At 36.7% G+C, this 20,346-nt stretch overlaps 2 protein-coding genes, 1 long non-coding RNA gene and 2 other non-coding genes across 13 annotated transcripts; 2 read left to right on the top strand and 3 right to left on the bottom strand.

Moving 5' to 3' along the window:
* The first annotated feature begins 108 nt into the window (after positions 1 to 108).
* Positions 109 to 13,790, top strand: LOC100872093 (uncharacterized). 3 transcript variants are annotated; one of them, XM_086905346.1, is made up of 9 exons: positions 122 to 390; positions 6,116 to 7,027; positions 9,247 to 9,481; positions 11,372 to 11,798; positions 11,883 to 12,010; positions 12,268 to 12,387; positions 12,695 to 12,706; positions 12,994 to 13,141; positions 13,203 to 13,790. In XM_086905346.1, exons 2-9 carry the CDS (start codon positions 6,116 to 6,118, stop codon positions 13,297 to 13,299), a joined length of 2,079 nt encoding a protein of 692 aa, XP_086761472.1. In that variant the 5' UTR covers positions 122 to 390; the 3' UTR covers positions 13,300 to 13,790. The 3 variants fall into 3 exon arrangements, with proteins under 3 accessions (XP_086761473.1, XP_086761472.1, XP_012341250.2); XM_012485796.3 differs by having other exon boundaries at positions 12,695 to 12,712; XM_086905347.1 differs by lacking the exon at positions 12,695 to 12,706 and having other exon boundaries at positions 109 to 390.
* LOC147657982 (uncharacterized) lies at positions 322 to 1,652 on the bottom strand. The gene is made up of 2 exons (XR_015291343.1): positions 1,277 to 1,652; positions 322 to 776 (listed from the first exon to the last, which is right to left on the bottom strand). It is a non-coding gene; the product is annotated as an uncharacterized LOC147657982 (long non-coding RNA).
* On the bottom strand, positions 3,093 to 3,164 carry TRNAA-UGC (transfer RNA alanine (anticodon UGC)). Its single transcript has one exon. It is a non-coding gene; the product is annotated as a tRNA-Ala (tRNA).
* LOC116414286 (U1 spliceosomal RNA) lies at positions 7,409 to 7,570 on the top strand. Its single transcript, XR_004224762.1, has one exon. It is a non-coding gene; the product is annotated as a U1 spliceosomal RNA (small nuclear RNA).
* Positions 13,331 to 20,311, bottom strand: Ars2 (arsenic resistance protein 2). 7 transcript variants are annotated; one of them, XM_086905343.1, is made up of 16 exons: positions 20,177 to 20,311; positions 19,628 to 19,763; positions 19,246 to 19,512; positions 18,809 to 19,003; positions 17,587 to 17,653; positions 17,218 to 17,465; positions 16,969 to 17,141; positions 16,770 to 16,901; positions 16,463 to 16,707; positions 16,246 to 16,386; positions 15,918 to 16,166; positions 15,668 to 15,838; positions 15,331 to 15,593; positions 14,947 to 15,222; positions 14,681 to 14,803; positions 13,331 to 13,916 (listed from the first exon to the last, which is right to left on the bottom strand). In XM_086905343.1, exons 2-16 carry the CDS (start codon positions 19,747 to 19,749, stop codon positions 13,838 to 13,840), a joined length of 2,751 nt encoding a protein of 916 aa, XP_086761469.1. In that variant the 5' UTR covers positions 19,750 to 19,763; positions 20,177 to 20,311; the 3' UTR covers positions 13,331 to 13,837. The 7 variants fall into 7 exon arrangements, with proteins under 7 accessions (XP_086761469.1, XP_086761471.1, XP_086761468.1 ...); XM_086905345.1 differs by having other exon boundaries at positions 15,939 to 16,166; XM_086905342.1 differs by having other exon boundaries at positions 19,246 to 19,524; positions 20,177 to 20,306.
* Positions 20,312 to 20,346: the final 35 nt, after the last annotated feature.

The raw sequence follows: 20,346 nt of genomic DNA, 5'->3' as shown, positions 1-20,346 counted from the left end.
TAAGATTGTCACGTGTAAAAGATTGTATAAATACGATTGGCTGACTAAATATATAGATGTTTCATGATTGGTTGCTATGAATTGTGTACTTGACAACTGTACCAGACCAGACCGGCACGGCATATCTTGCCGCGCGTCATTCACAGTGCGCGCGGCATTCGGTGCGTAAACATCGATGCGTGATAAGTGCGCATCGAGTACGGATACACGTTGCCGCAGTAGAGAACGGCGCGCGGGGTCAACATGTGACGTTTGATAGAAATAAACAGTGACGATGATCGAAGAATTAACGATCTATCGGCCAAGTAAAAAATTTGAATCTTTTTGAAAATAGTTGTTTCGTTTGTATTTATTTTACGGAAAACATGAGATTATTATAACATACCAAAGGTGAGTAATATATATATATATATATACATGTATGTATATTTTTACATTAGTAAATTCAGTTTTATAACATTCATTTTTTAAATAACATTTTATCTTTCAAACATTTAACGCGTGTATATCGCATCAGTATTAAATGGCACAATATATGTAATGAAACGAATATTGCTGACATCCAAACATCAAATAATCATATTTTGTCATTTTATTCACTTGGTAGAGTGCGTGTTGTCAATTAGTATTTTGCTCGAAATGTTAATCTCTTCGTTCTACTTCCGGGTAATAATAGGAATTTCTGGTAATCGAAAAGAATCGTTTAACGTAAATTATTTACATTTAAATATTGTTTCTTTTTTTTTCCATTCTTTGTAAATGAGTTCGTTATTATCCTTTAAAAAATAGAAGAATTATTATTAACATGATGCTAAATCATTTAGTTTTTTATTTTATATTTTAATTTTATATTTTATCCGATATGTTTTTCTGACGACGAACGATTATTTTTTTCCGTTGTGTATGCGACAGTTTGCAAAGTAGCGCGTCTTATGCATATTGTATGCGCATTCGCGTACAGTATTGTATAACAACAGAAAAATTTATTTCGTCTCGAGCTAGTACTTCGAGCACACATACGCTCGAGTTTCCCGCGTTCCTTCTTTCCTCTCGTTCCTTATATTCGCGATTTCGATTTTATCGTAACAAATGCAAACATCAATTAAGAGAAATAATATTTATTCGATATAAGACCGAATCGTAGATCGCCTAGATCTCTCGTTAGTTTCACTGTTTGGCCGATAAAAAAATTGGATCCAATTAATCGCGATCTGTATCACGCTTCGCTATGCACAAGGATATCGATCGTCACACTACGATAACAGATTACAGTTACCTTTTGTCACAGTCAAGGATCGGACTTGACGGCGATCGTCAACAAGTTCGCGGTCTTCTTTTCGAACAAAGAAGTTCCTTCATTGTTGAAAATGACGTATATATATATATATATATATATTCCACTCGAGTGGTCGAGTGCATGAAGCCGAGCATTGCTACCCTGAACGCCTCGTTAACATTCCTCGTTAATCTCTCTTTGGAAATTCACGCGAGTCAACTCGAATTAAGAGGTCACAGAAATATGTATTTAGAACATCGAAAGATTTAGCAAACAGTTTCTCGGAAACGGAGGAACGAAAGAACGAAGAGAGTATCGCGAGAGCATCACCACGGCGGGAGCCGGTAGTATCACGACCACACTTTTCCTGGATTTGGCTCACTAACGCCACTTTATTTATATCCCGTCAGTTGTAACCGTTTGCGACTGTAACTCGGTTGAAAGTTCATCTAGCCGTGTCATCGAATCTCGATTCGGATAACGTCGGTCGAGATCTGTTTAGAGGAGGAAAAATTGGGGGAACAGGGTGCAGGCATAGTCGGTGCACGAGTCAGCGTTGCGTGGGCGCCATGTACGCGTATGTGCCAGGTGTAAATAAAAGCGAACGCGTGACCCTCGGTTAGCGAAGCGCGGCCAACCGGAACATTTTCTTTCGTCCCATTGTCGGTTAATCGTCTCTCTTTCTCTTCCCTTCTTTTTCTCTTTCCTCACCGTTCTACACGCTCGACATTCTCAAACCTATTGGCCATTAACGTAAGAATCCTTCTCTTAACGACGAGGGAAAAACTCTAGGGAATTTTGTGAATTCTTCTCTTCCAGACATCTATATACAGATGTCGCGCGTCGACGAAATATTCTGTTCGAACTTCTCGATTACAATTGTGAGTGGTGGGGAAAAATGAAAACGGACGGTACGGAAGAAGCGATACTGCTGACTCTGTGCGGTCAATTCGACTACAGTTCGTACACTCGGGGTATTTATATCTTTGGCTACGATCGAAAGAGCTCGGGACTGCTACTCGGCGAAACGTTCCGAATCTTCTTCGAAATTTGCTCTATATATTCTTAATCTTTCCTTCTTATTATTCGTTATTATTATTTGTCATGTTATCGTCGATAATCACGCTGATTAATAGTCAAGTTTTGTTTAATACAGAACGATCGAGTTGTTGATGATTTCACGCGTTAATCCAGTCAATTATCTTTGGTACGAGCGAATTTCGTAGGAGACGAATTAAGTCTGGCGCAAAGTGATTCTATAAAGATTTGTTGGAGAAATGGTCAGCAATGAATTTCATGATTTATTCGTGTTGCTCGTGGCAAAGAGGGCCAACGAAGAAGAAGAAAGGAGACAAGGGGTACATAGTTGTGTACGGATACAAAGATCCAGAGCTAGCTATTATAGCCGACTGTATGAATTACGACTGTGTGCATGCCAGTGACGTGTAGTCATCGGCCGATGCTCACTGCCAATAACCCTTAGCATTCGACCCTATACTTAGCGGATAATCGACGCGATATACCGCTCTTATTACGAGCAAATATAAACCAAACTATTACATTCGAATGCCCATTGTTTTTTTTTTTTTTTTTATCTCGAATAAATCGTTTCTGTCGAGCAGTTTTTCTTAACTCTGTTAAATAAAATAATCGATACGATTTATTAAGTTTGGAATAATCTATTTCGTATATAAATCGACACGTCTTCTCTATATTTTCAATTCGTTACGCAGATGCAATCGAATCGAGGGAAAAGGGAGGCAATATGAATACAGTCGAATAAAAACAATGGATGATAGAGGTGAGAAAAAAAGTTTGGAGATGCCGGGGATCGAACCCGGGGCCTTTCACATGCAAAGCGAACGCTCTACCACTGAGCTACATCCCCCTTCGGACGAGAGCGTGATTATGATAGAAGAAGTTTGCCCCCATCATCGAATTCACTTTCTTTTTCAGATAAATTTATCTTGCAATTAGAGAAAAAACGTTGCAAATAAATTTTCCGATTTTCTTGGAAAAAAGATACAGTAGGATGAAAAAAATATGAAATCCGTGCGTAAGAATTTCTGTTCATTAACGTTACATAGGTAACGTTCCAGTTTTTCTCAGGCAGGATATCGCAACTGTAACGAATGCGTTGTTATCGAACGCTTTAACATCGACTCGCTCGTTTTTCTACGATCGTTAAATGTCGCGCATTTTCACCAGTGTTTTCGCGTTTCCCACGCAGACTATAGACTAGATTTTTCTTCATTCCACTTTTTCTCTTCACTTCCCGTTATCATATGTTACTTCCATCACCGGATACATGATCGGGAAAAAGGGACGTTGTTCTAGCTGGTCGTCCGATATCGAGGTCCACGAATTAAAGCAAAGCAAATATGAAGGTAGGCAGGATAATAAGCGAGCTACGAAACGCAGAATTAATGGTCCCGATCTGGAGCCGGGTAAACGGGAAGAATGTCGTAATCGCGATCCCTTCTCGAAAAATCGTGGCCTGCTTCTTGACCACGCTCTCATATAATGCGCCATTGTTGTTTCCTCGATATCACCATGCACGAGAATGGAACAACAATGAGGAGGAATCATCGTTCTCGAAGAATCTACAGAGTATATAATAATTTCAATGAATACGAACCTTCCTTTTTCCATTATTTCGTATACGATCGTGATTAAATATTTTTCATAACCTCTTTCGTTTATTTCACTTTCCATTCGGACTTTTAATCGATCGATCGATTGTTGAATACACTCGATATCAATTTATTCGTAGGGAAAACTCACGTTGAATTATAGATTCGATGAGGCAACTGACGTCGAGCAAGAATTTAAGTCGAATATTCCGTGGAATTAATAATCGATCACCGCTAACTACGCTAAACTAGTCGCAATTAGCCGGTGGCGTTTAATCGCGAAACAGCTCGGCGGCTGTTAACGATCCAAGGCAACGATGCATGCCGGTAATTCGTTTCAAATATCATTTCACCGTATTCGAACGAGTTTCGAAGCGAGTTGTGAACACTGCCTGGACGCGTGCGTCGACATATGGCGCGGCACGTGCTACAGAACCGAATGCCGCTCTTCCAAACTGTCCCGATATTCCGTTCGCGATATTTCTCAAGGAATTTCCTCGATCTAAATTCGAAAATATAGTGGATGGAACAGAGTTTCGAGAGCCACTCGAGTCGTCTCGCAACGTGACTAATTGTCGAGACGACCGCCCTCTACACGTGCAGCCTCGTGCGCTTTTATTCGAAATCGTCCAATCGAAATCGTTCAATCGGCGAACCAATTACGGCGCCGAATGATCGAAGGAATATAGGCATGTCTCGATCTTTTTAAAACTTTTGGAAAAATTATTCGGTCGAATCGGTATATGATCGCGAACGGAAGGAAGCGAAGCGTAGGCCAAAGAGGTTAGGCGCCAGCTGCGCCGAGCCCTTTGCGGAACGGTGCGTTCGTTAATTGGTTAACCTCTAATTGAGCGCACGATGGACGGAACAACGGTGCAACGTAAGAAGAGAGGGCAGCCTTAGAAGCGTGGACGAGAACTAATTAGCCATCGGCTCGACTGACCGATTCACGCCTTTGCTCCTTTTCCTCTCACTCCTCTTTCTCTTCATCGGGACCCCTTCGTTTACTTACCTTGCTAACGCGAGTCGTATCGTTTGAACGAAGATCGATACGATCGAAAAGTGGTCGTTTCGTATTCTATATAGGAAAAACGTTCAACGTATTTTTCCTGCTTACTTTTTAAATCCGGTTCCGCGTGATTTCACACATCGTTGCCACATCGAGTCATCCTTTTCACGTTCAGCGCACGTTCGAGATTTTTTCCCCTCTTCCCATTGGACGAGTGGTTTCAAACGAGCAAGAAGCAACGCGTTTCGTTGTGTACGCAATCCTTTTAGAAAACGCGTGGAATGCGTCACCGTGAGGTTGACTCAGAGCCGATAGAGAGCGCGGAATTAATTTCTGGGCTTCGATTCCGTTTCTAATAAGAACGCCGGAGATTAACCGCGTCGATTTTATTTTCTCGCTTAAGATTTGGTTAAACGATTTCGATTTCGCTTCGAAAATTGGAAGGCGTCCTCGGACTAGATATAAGATCCACCGAAAAATCTACGAGGTCGATGACGTCAGAGAGGCTTTTGACGGGATCAATCGGAGAGTCAAGTCGCGATAATTGCGACAATCGTCGGGATGCTCCCCAACGAGACGTTTAATTCCGCTCTCCCTCGCTCCCTCGCAACTCTCTCTTCTCCGCGCCGCTCTTTTTCGCCGTTCAATTTACGGGCCCCTCGCGCTATTTACTTAGCTCCACAAAGATTGCCGATCCGTTAATTGTAATAGCCCCTCCCTAACGTATCGCTCCTTCGTTCCAACTCTTCACCATCCAATTGTGGGTATTAATTTTTTTTTTTCTCTCTTTTCCGAAATAAATAAATCGAACGAATTTCGAATTATTTCGTTCGAAGAGAAAAACACTTGAATTGAAAAACGATCGCGCTCGATAATTATTAGGCCCTTGATCGACGAAATACCGTGAGATATAATAGTTGGTCGCGATATTCATTAATTTAACGGTTATAAAGAAGGTCGAATCGGTTATCGTGAGAATCTCTAACGTTTCCTCTACCCACATTCGATGGAGGAATCGATGAACGAATCGTTGCTGCCTCGTTTACTCGAGAGAAAAAAAACTCTAATTGACTAATCGACGACGATCGTCAAGAACATTAACGATAATTAATATAAAGCGAATCGATCGAGATCGAAAAGTCAAAAAAATCATTCGTTTCGTTCTAACTGTATGCTCTTCTCTTTTTTCGAACGTAGATGGAGAATCAAGGTTTCGAGGAAGAGCAACAACCACGAGAGATTTCGAACGAGGATACCCACGTGTACGAGGATATTTTGCCTGGCACGGAGGATACCTCGACGCATGCCCCGTCGTTTCGAGCTTCGAACGAAAATCGTGCCCAACGATTTTTCGGAGATCGCGGCACGTCGACGAGATCGTTGGACGGGCGAGAAGAGATCGCCGGTGTCTTCGAGCGCAACTCGACGCTTCCGTTCCGACGGAGCGCAGGCCTTGATCCGTCTACCACCACCAGCTCTTCCGTCCGCGTGACGAATCGGAAGAGGAACAACGGATGTCAAGAGGATACGGATGTCGCGTGGAATACCTTCGTCGACGGTGCTCTCTCGTCTCGAGCGCGGCCGACCGCTCTCCAAACCGACACTAGACGTCCGAATAGAAGGCGCAGGAAGAAAGACTGCAAGCATTGTAGAAGCAAAGTTGCCGCGTTCATCGATGGCGAACAGCGCCAAGTCGGCGAAAGAGAAAACGAAACCGTTCTGAGAAAGAACAGGGACAACGAGCAACAGCAACGTTTGCAAGTATCCAATGATCCGCAAACTCTTCTCGATCCGCGCAATTTCGCTATGTTGCCTGTTTGCTCGCCGAACGGCAACTCGAGCGAGTTAACGGGTAACGAAAAATCGTCTTCTGTGTTCACGATATCCGAGAAAATCGGTGAAGGATCGCCGGTAAATCTGATCGAGAGAAACGATGGTTGCGCGAATCTCGCCAACCCCGCGGTGATTAACGAAGACAACAACGCTTTGATCAGATCGGAGAAAAGTCGGTTAAGTTTGAGGGTGAACTCCATATATTCTCAAGAACGTTGGTACGCTAAGGGGGCATCGATATTCTGCACGGATGTTAAACAACATGGTACATTTCAGGTAGGTGTTTTAAAATTCCTTTTCAAAATTGTTTGTTATATAGATAGAAAATGATTTTTCCGTTCTCGAAAAATAATAAGTATATTACGCGTGTGCTTCGCGTAAAAAAGACGATCGAGATGTTTTTCACCCATCGATCGTTTCGATTATATTTTTCAAACTCGATTAGTGCGAGATATCGATTTTTGGTATATATATATATGGTAGATGGATTGTAGATTGGGATCCACTGTCGAAGATACGAGAGTAGGTTGGGAACCGTTGTTTCGGTAGGTGGTGTAGTACCCGATTATCCGCTAGATGGCGACGAGAAGTGCGAGTTTCTCGCTGGTGATATCGGTCAATGGGTAGGATAAGTCGTGACTCGAAGGGGAGCAAAGCATACTTACCTGGCGCAGAGGTTACCGTGATCAAGAAGGCGGTTCCTCCAGGGCGAGGCTTTTCCATTGCACTACGGTTAGGCTGACCCTTGCGAATACCCCTAATGTGGGTATCTCGGGCGTATAATTTTTGATAGTCGGGACTGCGTTCGCGCTGTCCCGGACATAAGGATATTAAAAGCATAATTGCATCATCATATAGGTCGTCATGATTTCGTTTTAATCTTATAAATGTTTCATGATATTTCGTACTTTTTCGCAATCTTTGTCTCGTGAGATTTTCTTGCTGTTCTATTTATATTATTTTATGAGAATGAGTGAATGATTAAATTTTGAAATATAATTTGAAACGTAAATCGAATTACGAATTCCTTAAAAAAAAGAGGTGGTATATATATTATTACAAATACAAGATCATAATCATTAAAAATAAAATAAAAATAAAGATAGACTTCCGAGAAGATGAAATCCATATATTATAACAATAAATTTTCATCTGTAAAATGTAAATGTTTCGCGATGAAAATAATTCTTTCTTTCTTTCTATCTATTCCACTTATTAATCTTAATCTTTCCACTTATCATTCTTTTCGCATCGAAATTGTGAGTCATCAAGGTAATTCACCAAGGTATGCCTATGATATCTCGTAACAGCATAACAATTTTTACGATTCATCGTGGCCGAACAGGCTTCGTGTGAAGCCGACCAAATCTTTTTTCCACTTCATTTGTATTCTAAACAGTCGTGTGTCACTCGGAACAGTATTTCCAGTTGTTTACAGTATCGATTTCGCGACTCGAACATCGTATCATTCCTTTCCTCGTTATTTTAATTATAGATTTTATAGATTTCATTGTAGATAATTATTAGAATGACGCGTAGAATTGAGAAAAAGATATAAAATTAATCGAGTTAAAGATATAGGTATGATTGTCAGACATATAAATATCCGAGAAATTTGACGTGTCAATGATTATTTTCTCGACGAGAGGAGAGAGTCGATTTTGAACGCACTTGCCGTGTCTGGCACTTGTCCGCCCTAAACGAACAAAACGGAACGGAAGTAGAAAACGTCTATCTATAGCCAGACGCGATGATCGTCGACCGGCAACGCGCCACGCCGTCGTACACATACGCGTTTCTTCCGCAACGCGTACTTCGATTCCATCAAAGAAAATTCTAAAAGTCTTGTCGAAAGAAACTCGCTTCAAATCTGTTTCATTGTTTAACGATCGAGCATCGATCGTGCAGATCTCGCCTTCGGTACTTTGAAAGAAAGCGGAACAAGGTGTCGCGTACGAAACATTACGGAGAACGGTAGTCAGTTGAACGCGGACCATTACCTCGGAAGGCACGACATCCACACACGTTCCTAACAGTTTCTCGAACAGTTGTAATTTATTCTCCGTTTCGTTCTGTATAAAAAAAAAAAAAAAAAAAAAAAAACATAATTTTTAACACCGTTCGCTGACGTCGTTACTATATTTAACGCATCGAAGATTACGTAAAACCAGATAAAAGACGATACTCGGAGAAAGTCGTTTATTTAAAATTTTAACCCGCTTATTTTCCGAGAGAAAAATTGGCAATGTTCCATATCTAGCTTTTCTGCCGCGCCTCTGTTTACTTTTCGGATTCGTCATCGATAATAAACAAGCAATTGTTGATCATCAATGGTTATAATTACATCGCTGGTTCGAAGAGAATGCAGTGTCAATGGCTGAGCTTCAGGTAAATCGCGAACCTATTCTTTATACGCGCGGCGAACAATGTTGTCTTCTATCGTTTTACGAATTTACGAGCGGTCGAAAGATATGATATTTTTCTTTTTTTTTCAGAGGGCTTACTCCCTCCCGGCTCGAACGCACACCCCGTCCTCCCAAAATCGCATTAACTTACGACGCTGCGTCAGAAGAGAACCACCTCCGCATCCGGCCAGACTTCGAAAGCACAGACACGGCTGGACCCTGCATCTGGAGCATCCTCTCGAGGCTTCTAAATGCACCAGATCCCTCGTTCTGTTGATCGTGTTGCTTTTGGGCGTCGGTGCTGTCGCTTTGTATATTGCTCTTGGTAAGTGGTACATTCACGATAAGTTAAAGAAATCATACGTGCGATTGAGTTCCTTGAAAATGGAGGGAAATTTTCTAAAATTTTACATGTTTTCTGTCATCTTTATCATGTTTACATTTCTTAAATATTTACGCATGTTTCATGAACGAAACTGAATTTTGAATTGTTGTATTTCTGTTAAACGAATACGTGTATTTCTTTTATACATACATAATAAAAAAATGTATCGTTGATGTAAAGCTATGCATATACGGGATATATAATGTAATAAAAACGTACATATCGCCGATAAAGTAGATAGCGATTAAAAAATTTTGAAAATCAACGCCATCTCGCGTTTGGACTCTGGAAGCTCCAATTTGTTAATAGAAAAGCAGAATGTGCAAGGAGGTATTCGACAGACAAGGAGAGCAACACCGTGCGAGAAGGATGAAGAAAGCGTGCCACTATTTTTGGTTATGCGGCTCCTAATATTTTTCTAATATAATTACGCAACTTGGAAAATCAATTAATTATTCATTTGTTACGAAAAATTTGTGCACTTTTACACTCGCATCTTATAAATGAAACCTTAGACAAGTTTCTCGTATAAATTTTAACGCGAAATTCTTTTTTATTAATTATTTATTAACGATTATTACGGAGAATGTCGGAATCGTAACGCTTCCACTGTCTAATCTAGTGATAAACAATCAATTTATTCGTTCGAATAAGAACGAAATTATGAATAAAAATTATACAAGAATATAGAGGAGGATGTAACGTTTCAAATGCATGCATTTATATTTGGAAATAAATTTCGTAACAACGAGAAATTAGTGAAAAATGCATCGAGTGTCGATCGCGTCAATCGCCATATTGACGTATTAATTATTAATAAATAATTAATTGGAAAGAATTTCACGTTAAAATTTATATGAGAAACTTGTTTAAGGTTCCAGCTTCAAAATGCGAGTACAAAAGTGCAGATATTTTTAGCAATAAACGAGTAATTAATTAATTTTCGAAGTTACGTAATTATATTAGAAAAATATTAGGAGTCGCATAACCAAAAATAGTGGCACGCTTTTTTCATCCTTTTCGCACGGTGTTGCTCTCCTTGTCCGTCGAATACCTCCTTGCACATTCTGCTTTTCTATTAACAAATCGAAGCTTCGGTGATCCAAACGCGAGATGGCGCTGATCCTCAAAATTTTTCGGTTGCCATTTGATTTATAAACAAAATGTATTCCTCGATCGACAGATTCGAGGATTAAAGAAAGAAACGCGGCGATCAATTTTATGAAATTCAAAAATATTTTGTTTGAGAATGTTTGGTTTTGTTTGAAATGAATTTGTATGTAAATATTTCGAAACAAGAAATTCGGAAAAGTGTAAGAAAAAGTAGGAAAAGGGAATTTGGAAAAAAGGGAGAAAAAAAAAATGTTGTGTTTAACAATATATCAAATAACGTGTAATTTGATGTGTTCATCTACAACAAAGTAATTGTATCGCGTTGTGCATTCTTGAAATAATTTTCGCTGAGGATAATGACAGTGACATAAATTAAAATGATAATGGTGAGATATCCTGTATTCATGTATATCACAAATATACATACATACATATCTGGTACAAGCATATATCAACCATATAAATATATAATACAAGTTTGATAGAAATATACGTATATCAAAAATTATATTAAAGTGAAATTAGGTTTCATTTATAGTGTATTTAGATATATATAGAAGATACGTTTCTAATTAAATTAAGACACGTTTTCTAGTTAACTGATAAACGACGTTAGGTTTCTTTTTCGATTATTGAAGGTGATATTCGTCTTTGCTTTCGTTTAATCATTTTCGATATTACTTGTAATCATTGTAACGTGGAAATGATTTGTTACAGAACCGGAGAAGTTGCAGGTTATTCAACAGTACCTGAAATCTTCGACTAACAATTCGTCTTCGAATAATAACGTCGAACAACAGAACGAGACGACAACCACGACGTCATCAACAAAACCATCGCAACTCTTACCTGCTACCAGCACCTTCGTTCCAAATATTCTTTTAAACAGCGACTCGTCATTTCCGGAGAGCCACACTCGATTAACATCGGAAGCGGAAACGGAAGTTACGAGCCCTATCGAATCGAGTCTCAATTCCACCAGATACTGCGACGATTGTTTGCCAAAAGAGGTTTGCGTTGCTCTTGTCGACGAGGAAGTACCGATTTGCAGGATACCCAACGATTCCAAAGATCCAACCGGATGTGCCGGTTTCTGTCTTATCAACAAACAAAAGTGTCATCGTCTTGACACCGATGCTTTTAGGTTCGCATTTCGCATACCCGCATAAAACGATTGTAATTCGAATTCGTTTCGTTTTGTTAATTTGACGTTTTTCCGTTTCTGAAGATGCGTTGAAATGGAACATTATTGCCTGGACAACGAATGGGCTTGTCTAAACACATTATGCATCCCACTCGAGAAACATTGCGACGGACATATGAATTGCTACGACCATTCGGACGAATACAATTGCGGTATGTACGAGCATATAGCATTAGCCCAGTTTTTCGCGACTCACGACTTTCTTACCGTGATCGGATTTGCAGATACTTTGCCACCGTGAGGCTTCACTCTTTATTGGTTTGTTACAATATATAATAATTCGATGGTAAAAAAGGCAGCAACGCATTTGATTTTAAAACAAAACCAGAAGAATGCATGAATTTAGACTTTCGTGATCGTGGAGAGATAAACATATGAGAATGATAAAAATAATTGTCTCTTCTTGCAGATTGCGATTTGCAGACACATTTTCAATGTGGTAACGAGACTTCCTGTCTTCCATTGGAAAGAAGATGCGACGGCAAGATAGATTGCTGGGACGCAGCCGACGAGATTAATTGTACTCTAGGTAAGATATGCGTAACTACTTGTTGCATTCACGAGAAACGTATGCCGTTGGTTTGCGGATTATCGACTTGTCAAAATTAAAGTAATTGCCAACATACGTATGTATTTTTTCTCACGCGATTCATTGGATAATCGTAGGACTCGATTTTCCCCGAGATTATACTAACGATATAGTTCGTCGACCGTCGAGTTATTCGTGTATCGTCGGCAACACAGTTTCTCTATTTATCTTTTTTTCACACACATTTCCTTCTCACTGATTTTCTTTTCTTTTCTGGGTTAAAGTTTTTTTCTGTTCTTCTTCGTAGGTCATAATCTCGGTGGGTGTGAGTACATACTCGTTTATTTGATATATGCATTCAATTTTCGCTTCATACGAAGCACGCCTGCCTGATAATTGCCACTGCACGCTTTTTTGATGAGCAAAAAAATATTTTTACTATTTCTTTCAATATAACAGCTTTTTACTTTATTTAAGCTCTCGTACGATACGAATTTAAATATCGTAGTTTGCCATGCTATGCTGAAAGAATGCAACTTGCACGCTTATGTTTATTAACACCATAGTCGCGTAACTCGTTTGCAACAACGTTTCTTTTCATGCCAGCGTGCCCCTCGGAAAACGAGTTCACGTGCAGCAATGGACAATGCATATCAAAAGCTCGCTTCTGCGATAGCCTACCAGATTGTCTCGATGGATCTGACGAACCTCATGGATGCCAAGGACGGTGTAATAAACACGAATTCACATGCCAGTAAGTCAATAGTGATAATCGATTAATTAATAAATATCTGATGCCATTCGTTTTCGCACAGAAACAATAGATGCATTACGAAAGGAATGAAGTGCAACGGGATTGATGATTGCGGTGATGGAAGCGATGAGAGACATTGCAAGGATCGATTCTCTTAGCTTTAGATGCTTACGCATCTGATTGAAGATGTTTTTTATATTGCGTTACAGTATTTTTATTAATATAATTAAACGTTGTACATAACTGTGCTGTATAAACGAGCAATGGTACGGAATAAACGTTTCACGAATGAAATACTTAATTATCAGAATATAATTAGGAAACAATATACTTTATTATTGTATCATATGATAGATTACAAATACATTTTTACTGCAATCTATCTATATTATCCATTATTTCGACGAAACATTGTTTTCATGTATATTGCAAATATTATAATATTTATTTACTAAATAGGAGATCTTTATTCTTAATGTGCATTTTTCTACTAGTGCGTCAATTTGTACACACATTAGAATACGTAGATATATTTTTGTATACAAGTGACTGTAGACATTTGTATAAAGTCTTATAATATGTATGTATATGATTCTACGATTTGTTATATACAGATACATCTAATACACAAACCTTCGTATTGCTTTTACCAATTCGTTTCTTTTAATCCTTTGCTTTTTCGTTTTTTAATGCTATTTAAAGAAATTCATCTGGTTCTCTTGGTGCGTCAAGATCCCGATAATGAATGACTGGTCGAAAGTCTGCTCCTCCGCCACTGTAATATTTAATAAAAATTAATAAATTTTACTTTCTTAGCAAAATACTTATTGCAAAAAATAACTATGTGTAAGTATTAGTTTTAAAACAATTAAAAACAATCCACAATGTACGACCAACTGGACATAGAAGGAAATATGGGATATAAAATAAAAGCATATATAAATATTAAAAATAAGTTTATTTTGCTATTTCTCGGCTTATAAGATCATATTTGCCGATCCTGTCTTTCTTTTCATTAAAGAACACTATATGAAAAATTGTTTTTATTAAAATATAGAATATGATATATATATATATATATATATATATATATATATATATATATATATATATTATCATATATGAGTTATCAAAATTATCCCATATCAAAAAAGACAAAAATGTGCTGATTTTGTAACACATTGCGTTCATTGCACAATTGACAACATTACGTGTTACATAATCCAGATTAAAATCTGCTAGCACGAGAATATTCAAAAAAAAAATTCAATCAATACTTGACAAAACTTAGAATATGTCCATGTCTAGATGGTCCAAATCATTATAATTAATAATAGGCCTCGAAGTTGATTCTGGTGCAACCCTGTAAAACAGCGTATCACTACGTTCAAAACATTGAAAATAAATTTAGAAAAACCGATCCTGATCGACTTTTGGAAAAAAATCTTTACAAGTATTCCTAAGCTCTATTGTTTTTCATCGTATTCCAAATTGATTTGAAGAACGAGTTACACGATAAAACAATATAAAATATCTTACCGTCCTCTGTTGAAACCACCACGATTGGAACGTGGCATTCCAAACCCACCACCAAATCCTGCGCCGTAACTTGATCCATACCCTCCTCTGCTACCACCGTAACCACTACCATAGCTTCCAAATCTTTAGAAATAGAATTATACATTTTATTTATTATTGATTATTATAATAATTAGATTATATTAATATGAAATAAAAATGTAAATGATAAATTTATTTGTTTTATCAGTTTCAATGAAACGAATTTAAAAGTATTTGATATTTACGTGCTACATCCATAAGGGGTAAATCCTTCGCGTAAATTTTCTCTTGGAGGTGCTTTATTTCCTGGATGTTCGGGAAGCTGGGGCCTTTTTGGATCCCTTAAATAATTGTTGAAATATTCCGCTTCCGCTTTCACCTCTGCTACTTTTTCTGCATGTTTATTGAAGATATGTTTCCGAATGAAATCTGGTCCTTTAAATTTTTTCCCACTAAGCGGACACAACCATTTATCTTTCGATAACTCTTGTGTATTGGCTTGAACGAATTTTTCTACCTCACTAATTTAAAAAGATTAAGAAAAAAATAGAAGAAAGAGGAAAAAATCCTAACAATAGAAGAAAAAAAGAAAAATGTATCAATACAAGAAAAAAAAAAATAAAGGATACGCTTCGGCATTCTTAGCACCCAATTTATCAAATTCCTCTTGAGATAAAGTTGCAATTGGTTGCAAAAATGCTGTCATTTTGCTTTCAAAATTACGACAATATTCTGATAACTCAGTACTAGTAACTTTGGCAGTAGGAGGAGATCCTCTGACGTGCATTATGCCACATCTATTTGGCATTTCATCTTCATTTGGATATTCACAATGATTATAATAATCAACTGAATGAACTATTCGTAAATAAAGGATTAATCTGTCTAACACCTAGAAATAAATAACATTTGAATAGTAATAAACGAATATTCAATTATATACTATTGATTGTATATTTTTAGTACCTTGATAAGCGTTGGATCTCTTTCAATAGGACCATCTCCATCACCTCCTAATTGACCCTCTTCTTGATCACCAGACATTCCTAATAATTCTTCTTCTTCAGCCGATGCTTCTTCAATCAGATAATCAGTTATATTCTTCAATACCGGATTTTTAGATGACAATCCAAATGCCTGTAAAAACATATATCACGATATTTTAACGAGAATGCTACAAATCTAAATTAAACATATAATTACATCGCTGTCTTACAGCTTGCTCAACTTCATGTACATTTTGAATACTTTTATTTTCTTTATTGTCGTCGTCCTGTTTAAGCGTATTATCATCTTTTTTTTCATCGGTCCACAAACCAACTCTGCTATCCAAATTGTGTACGATTTTAGCGCTTAATTTGATATCGTGTCTGACTATTTGTTTATGTGATGTTATACCATTTACTGTACGAATACGACGAGAAAGGTCTCGGTTTACTATAGCACCAAGTTCACAATCGCGTAACTATAAAAATTAATAAATTTTAATTTTTATTCTATATTTTTTATTCATGTGTATTTTAATTATTTTTTTTTTAACATACTCGAATGTTGTTTAAACTCCAACATATCTCTTTTATGTTTACTTGTCTTTCAAAAGATACCCATCCTCTTCTAAACCACCTTCTTTCTGGTTGAGGATCTGCTATGGCAACTCGTAAAAATCCAGGAAAACGTTTACACATCTGTTTAATAAAAATTATTTAGTATAATTGATAGATAATCTATGATATATATATATATATATTTATAGTAGCTAACCGCTTCAACTTCTGCTTTTGTTATCGTAGGTGCTAAATTACGAAGGAAAATGCTGCTAGTCTTGTGTAATGCTCTGGGTTCTTTTTCTTTATCTTCGCTAGCTAAATCAATTACTGTTTCTGGTTCCATAGCAGTCTTTTTAGCTTCTGGTTGTGGTTCACTATCCCCTTTAATCTCTCGATCGTCTTCTTTACCATCTTGTGCATCTGTATTTTCATCATTAACATCCATTTTTTCAGTTATATCTAGAAACAAATTAAATTAAAATATTTCGCAATTTTAAGAAAATTATAATATTCAAACTTACGAGTTTCTGTTTTCGGTGTATCCGGTTTATTACTATCACTGCCAGAAGAACTACTACTGCTACTACTGCTACTGCTACTACTATTACTATCAGTTCGTTTCCTTTTTTTAGTAGTACTTTCCTCTGTTTTATCTATAAAAAAAACTTGAAAATTACATTTGAATAATAACATATATTACTTAATAAACGGAAGACATACCTGCATTATCTAAATCTCCCTCTTTTTTTGTTTCTTCTGTATTTTCTTCTATTTTTTCAATCTCTTCTGTTAAAGTTTCATCTTTTTCTGTGTTTTTATCTTCAACATCTGCATTCTGTCCATTTTTTAAATTTTTCTCTGTCCTTGAAGTTTCATCCATTTTATTCATATCGCTACAAAATTCATAATCATATCAAAATTATTATATTTTTTCTTTTTTCCATTAATTAATCCAATATTAATCCATACCTGTTATCAATTCTCTTATCATTCATAGTTTTGTTTTTGATGTCCTCTTTATCTTTGATTGTATCTTTAGTTATAATTGTATTTATTTGCTTTACGTCTAAAACTTGTAAATCTTCATCTGTACCACCTTCTAATTTAATGACCACAGCATCTAATAAATGTAGTAACGCATCAGCCTGATCGGCATCTACGGAAACTTTATCTATTTCTTCACCTTCGAGCATTTCTAAAAATACTTCAACGCGTTTCTATAAAGAAAAAGAAAAAGATAATATATAGGAATATCGATCAATGTTTTAAATATTTAATGTTTAATAAAGAAAATATTTATCAAGTCTATAACTTACATCTTATCCATAATTTATTTACCTTTAAAGCTGCCACTTGTTCCTCCTTTCTCTTTACTGATTCCTCTGGATGATATTTTATTTTGAACCTGATAATAAAAGAGTATAGTATTTGAATCGATTTTGAAATAAATTATCTTACAATTAAAGCAAACAGACGTACAATTTGTGGATTTATCATTTATCCAGAAAAAAAAGTGCATTGGAATTAACATAGTAGTTAGTTCTACTAATTTCTCAATATAATTTTATACTGAGAATATATATATTTATATATAGTATAAATATATACATATATATATATTTATATATATATATATATATAAGCACAAATGTGCTTTTAATCAATTATAAACGTATTTATGTAATCGTGATAAATTTATCGCGATAGGTGTTGAATAATGTAAGTAGTAATTGTTACGCATCCCATCCATATTTAGAGCGAATCATTCCTTGTAACTAAGTATTATTGTATCCTTTTCCTCAAGACGATTATTTAAATATCAATTTTATTGTCAACATTGTCAGTTACAGAATGAAGCCTCACCTGTAAAGTCTGATATTTTTACTTGCATTCGGTTTTCTCGTCGACTCAGAGATTTATTGCAACAATAGCATATCTTTGTAATGTCAAATATAATTAAACGGGTTTAGAACGCGGCCTACCGCGAGCATATTTGGGCTTTGCGCGCCCAGCTCGCATTTTTGTTTAACTACCTAATAAACATCTCGATTCTTCTGCGATGCGCGAAACGCGAAATGCATAAAATATCGTACGTAAAAATAAACGAGCGAGGTGACCTGTGCCCAAGACATAAGGCGTTGCTGGCTGTACGCTGTAGGGATAGACAGAGCTGGTCATATTGCTTGCAATTACCGATTAAATTGTGTCTGCAATTTAGCAAAAATTATAAAGCTACTACACCCTTAACGTCCTTCTGTTCAATATACGTATGCACTCTGAGCATACATACCCGAACAGATAGTTCGATGGATTCATTAGGAATAAAAGATTATTTTCTACAGTGGATACAATTTTCGTGCAAAAAATAAGGTTTACAATCGTCTTGCGGAGACAACGATTACAAGTTTATTATTTTAACGGGAATAAAAAAGAAAGCCACTGTAGAAATTAATTATTTTTATATCCACATTTAAGTACGACTGAGCTTCGTTTCCGTTATATCAGAATTAATTTTAAGAACATATATATCTAACTAATGAATGAAAAAAATGAAATATACCATTCTTCATCCTTGTGTGCAACGAAGAATTCATTCAATTGTTGCCTTCTGAATTCCAATTTATATTCGTTATATCGCTTAATAGCTTCCTCATCTGTAATTGAATCTTCTTGAGTTCCAAGAAATGCTTTGAAAGACATCATTGGTGGTTGAGTTTCAACATTGGAATTGCTGAAGTTACCGGCTACTTCTCGACTGCACAAAACATGAAACAATTAACTATCAGCCAATAAAATTTGAAATTTTAGTGCTACCTCAATCGGGCTAATAATCTTGGAGTGAATCGACTCCTCTTTTGCATAGTTGCGATACAACCTCTTTTTTTCATGACAATGCTGTTTATAAATCAAGAACAAATTCACAAAAAAAAAAAAAAAGAAAGGAAAAGAAAAGAAAAAAAGAAAATCTGTATTAGAAATAACATAAGAAACACAAACCTGTTATTGTTACCATGGTTTCCATAGTGATGATTGCCATGATGGGGTGGTGGATAATGATCTGGACCCCAAGAAGTTGCACCACCTCCTCCACCTCCATAATAATCATGTCCATATCTTGGTCGATCATCCCAATCCGCTCTCATCCTTTTCATAGGAGGAGCCATCTCTTGCGACCTACCAGGACTATATCTATCGCGTCCTCCACCTCCACCTCCACGATATTCCCTATAATCTGGACGTTGTCTAGGCCGACTGGACCATTCTCTGGAATAATCACTATCGTTAAAAGTACAAGAGGCTATCGAACACAAGAACTAAACGATCTTTCTTAATATATATGTATCAATGTTTATTTTAATGCTTATAAATTAGAAATTACCTATCCACCCAATCATCTCTCCTCCTATCATCTCGGCGTCCTTCTCTCGAATAAGATTCCGTTCTTTCTCCTCTAAATTTGTCTCTTCTCTTCCTGTCGTATTCATCATCAGAATCACCCATAATGAAAGGATTTACTATTAAACAGACAAGATGCAGATAATAGATATACAAAATTTTAATCATTAATAAGTTGATATTACCAGTATTTTGTCCAACTGTTCTACATCGAAAAGGGGTTAAGTGAGCAATTAGAACATACATTTCTCAACACGTGACCCGCAGAACATTTTTAATCGTTGTTTTTATTCATGCTCTATTTCGAAATGTAGATATAAATTTCCGTGAACGTGTTTGCTGCAAAGCTATTGAATATTTACAATTTTTCGAACAAAATATTCGAATAACGCGCGAGTATTGCTTTTAGAATGTACGAAGAATTTGCATTTTGTTTATTAAATACGGCGTAATAATATTTAGAAAGATATATATTTTATCTGATATATGAACGATATATGAAAAAAATTTGAAAGGAATTAGTAAAACTTACTCGTTGAAAATATATCGCTGAATGAAATTAAAACTTCACCATAGAGGATTTTTGTCACCCGTTACCGTGCGTCACCAATCACCAAAGTATCATTTCTAGCGAGGTAAGGCGTCAGGTCGTTGCAATCGATACTATACTCGCAAATCGATTTTTCTATCGTTCGCGAGGAC

Source organism: Apis florea, unplaced genomic scaffold (assembly GCF_048593485.1).
Source record: "Apis florea isolate Af1SG1 unplaced genomic scaffold, ASM4859348v1 contig_2411_pilon, whole genome shotgun sequence".
In the NCBI taxonomy this organism is placed as follows: Eukaryota; Metazoa; Arthropoda; class Insecta; order Hymenoptera; family Apidae; genus Apis; species Apis florea.
The sequence above is the reverse complement of the archived record's forward strand: the minus strand, read 5'-3'. Positions and strand labels throughout refer to the sequence as shown.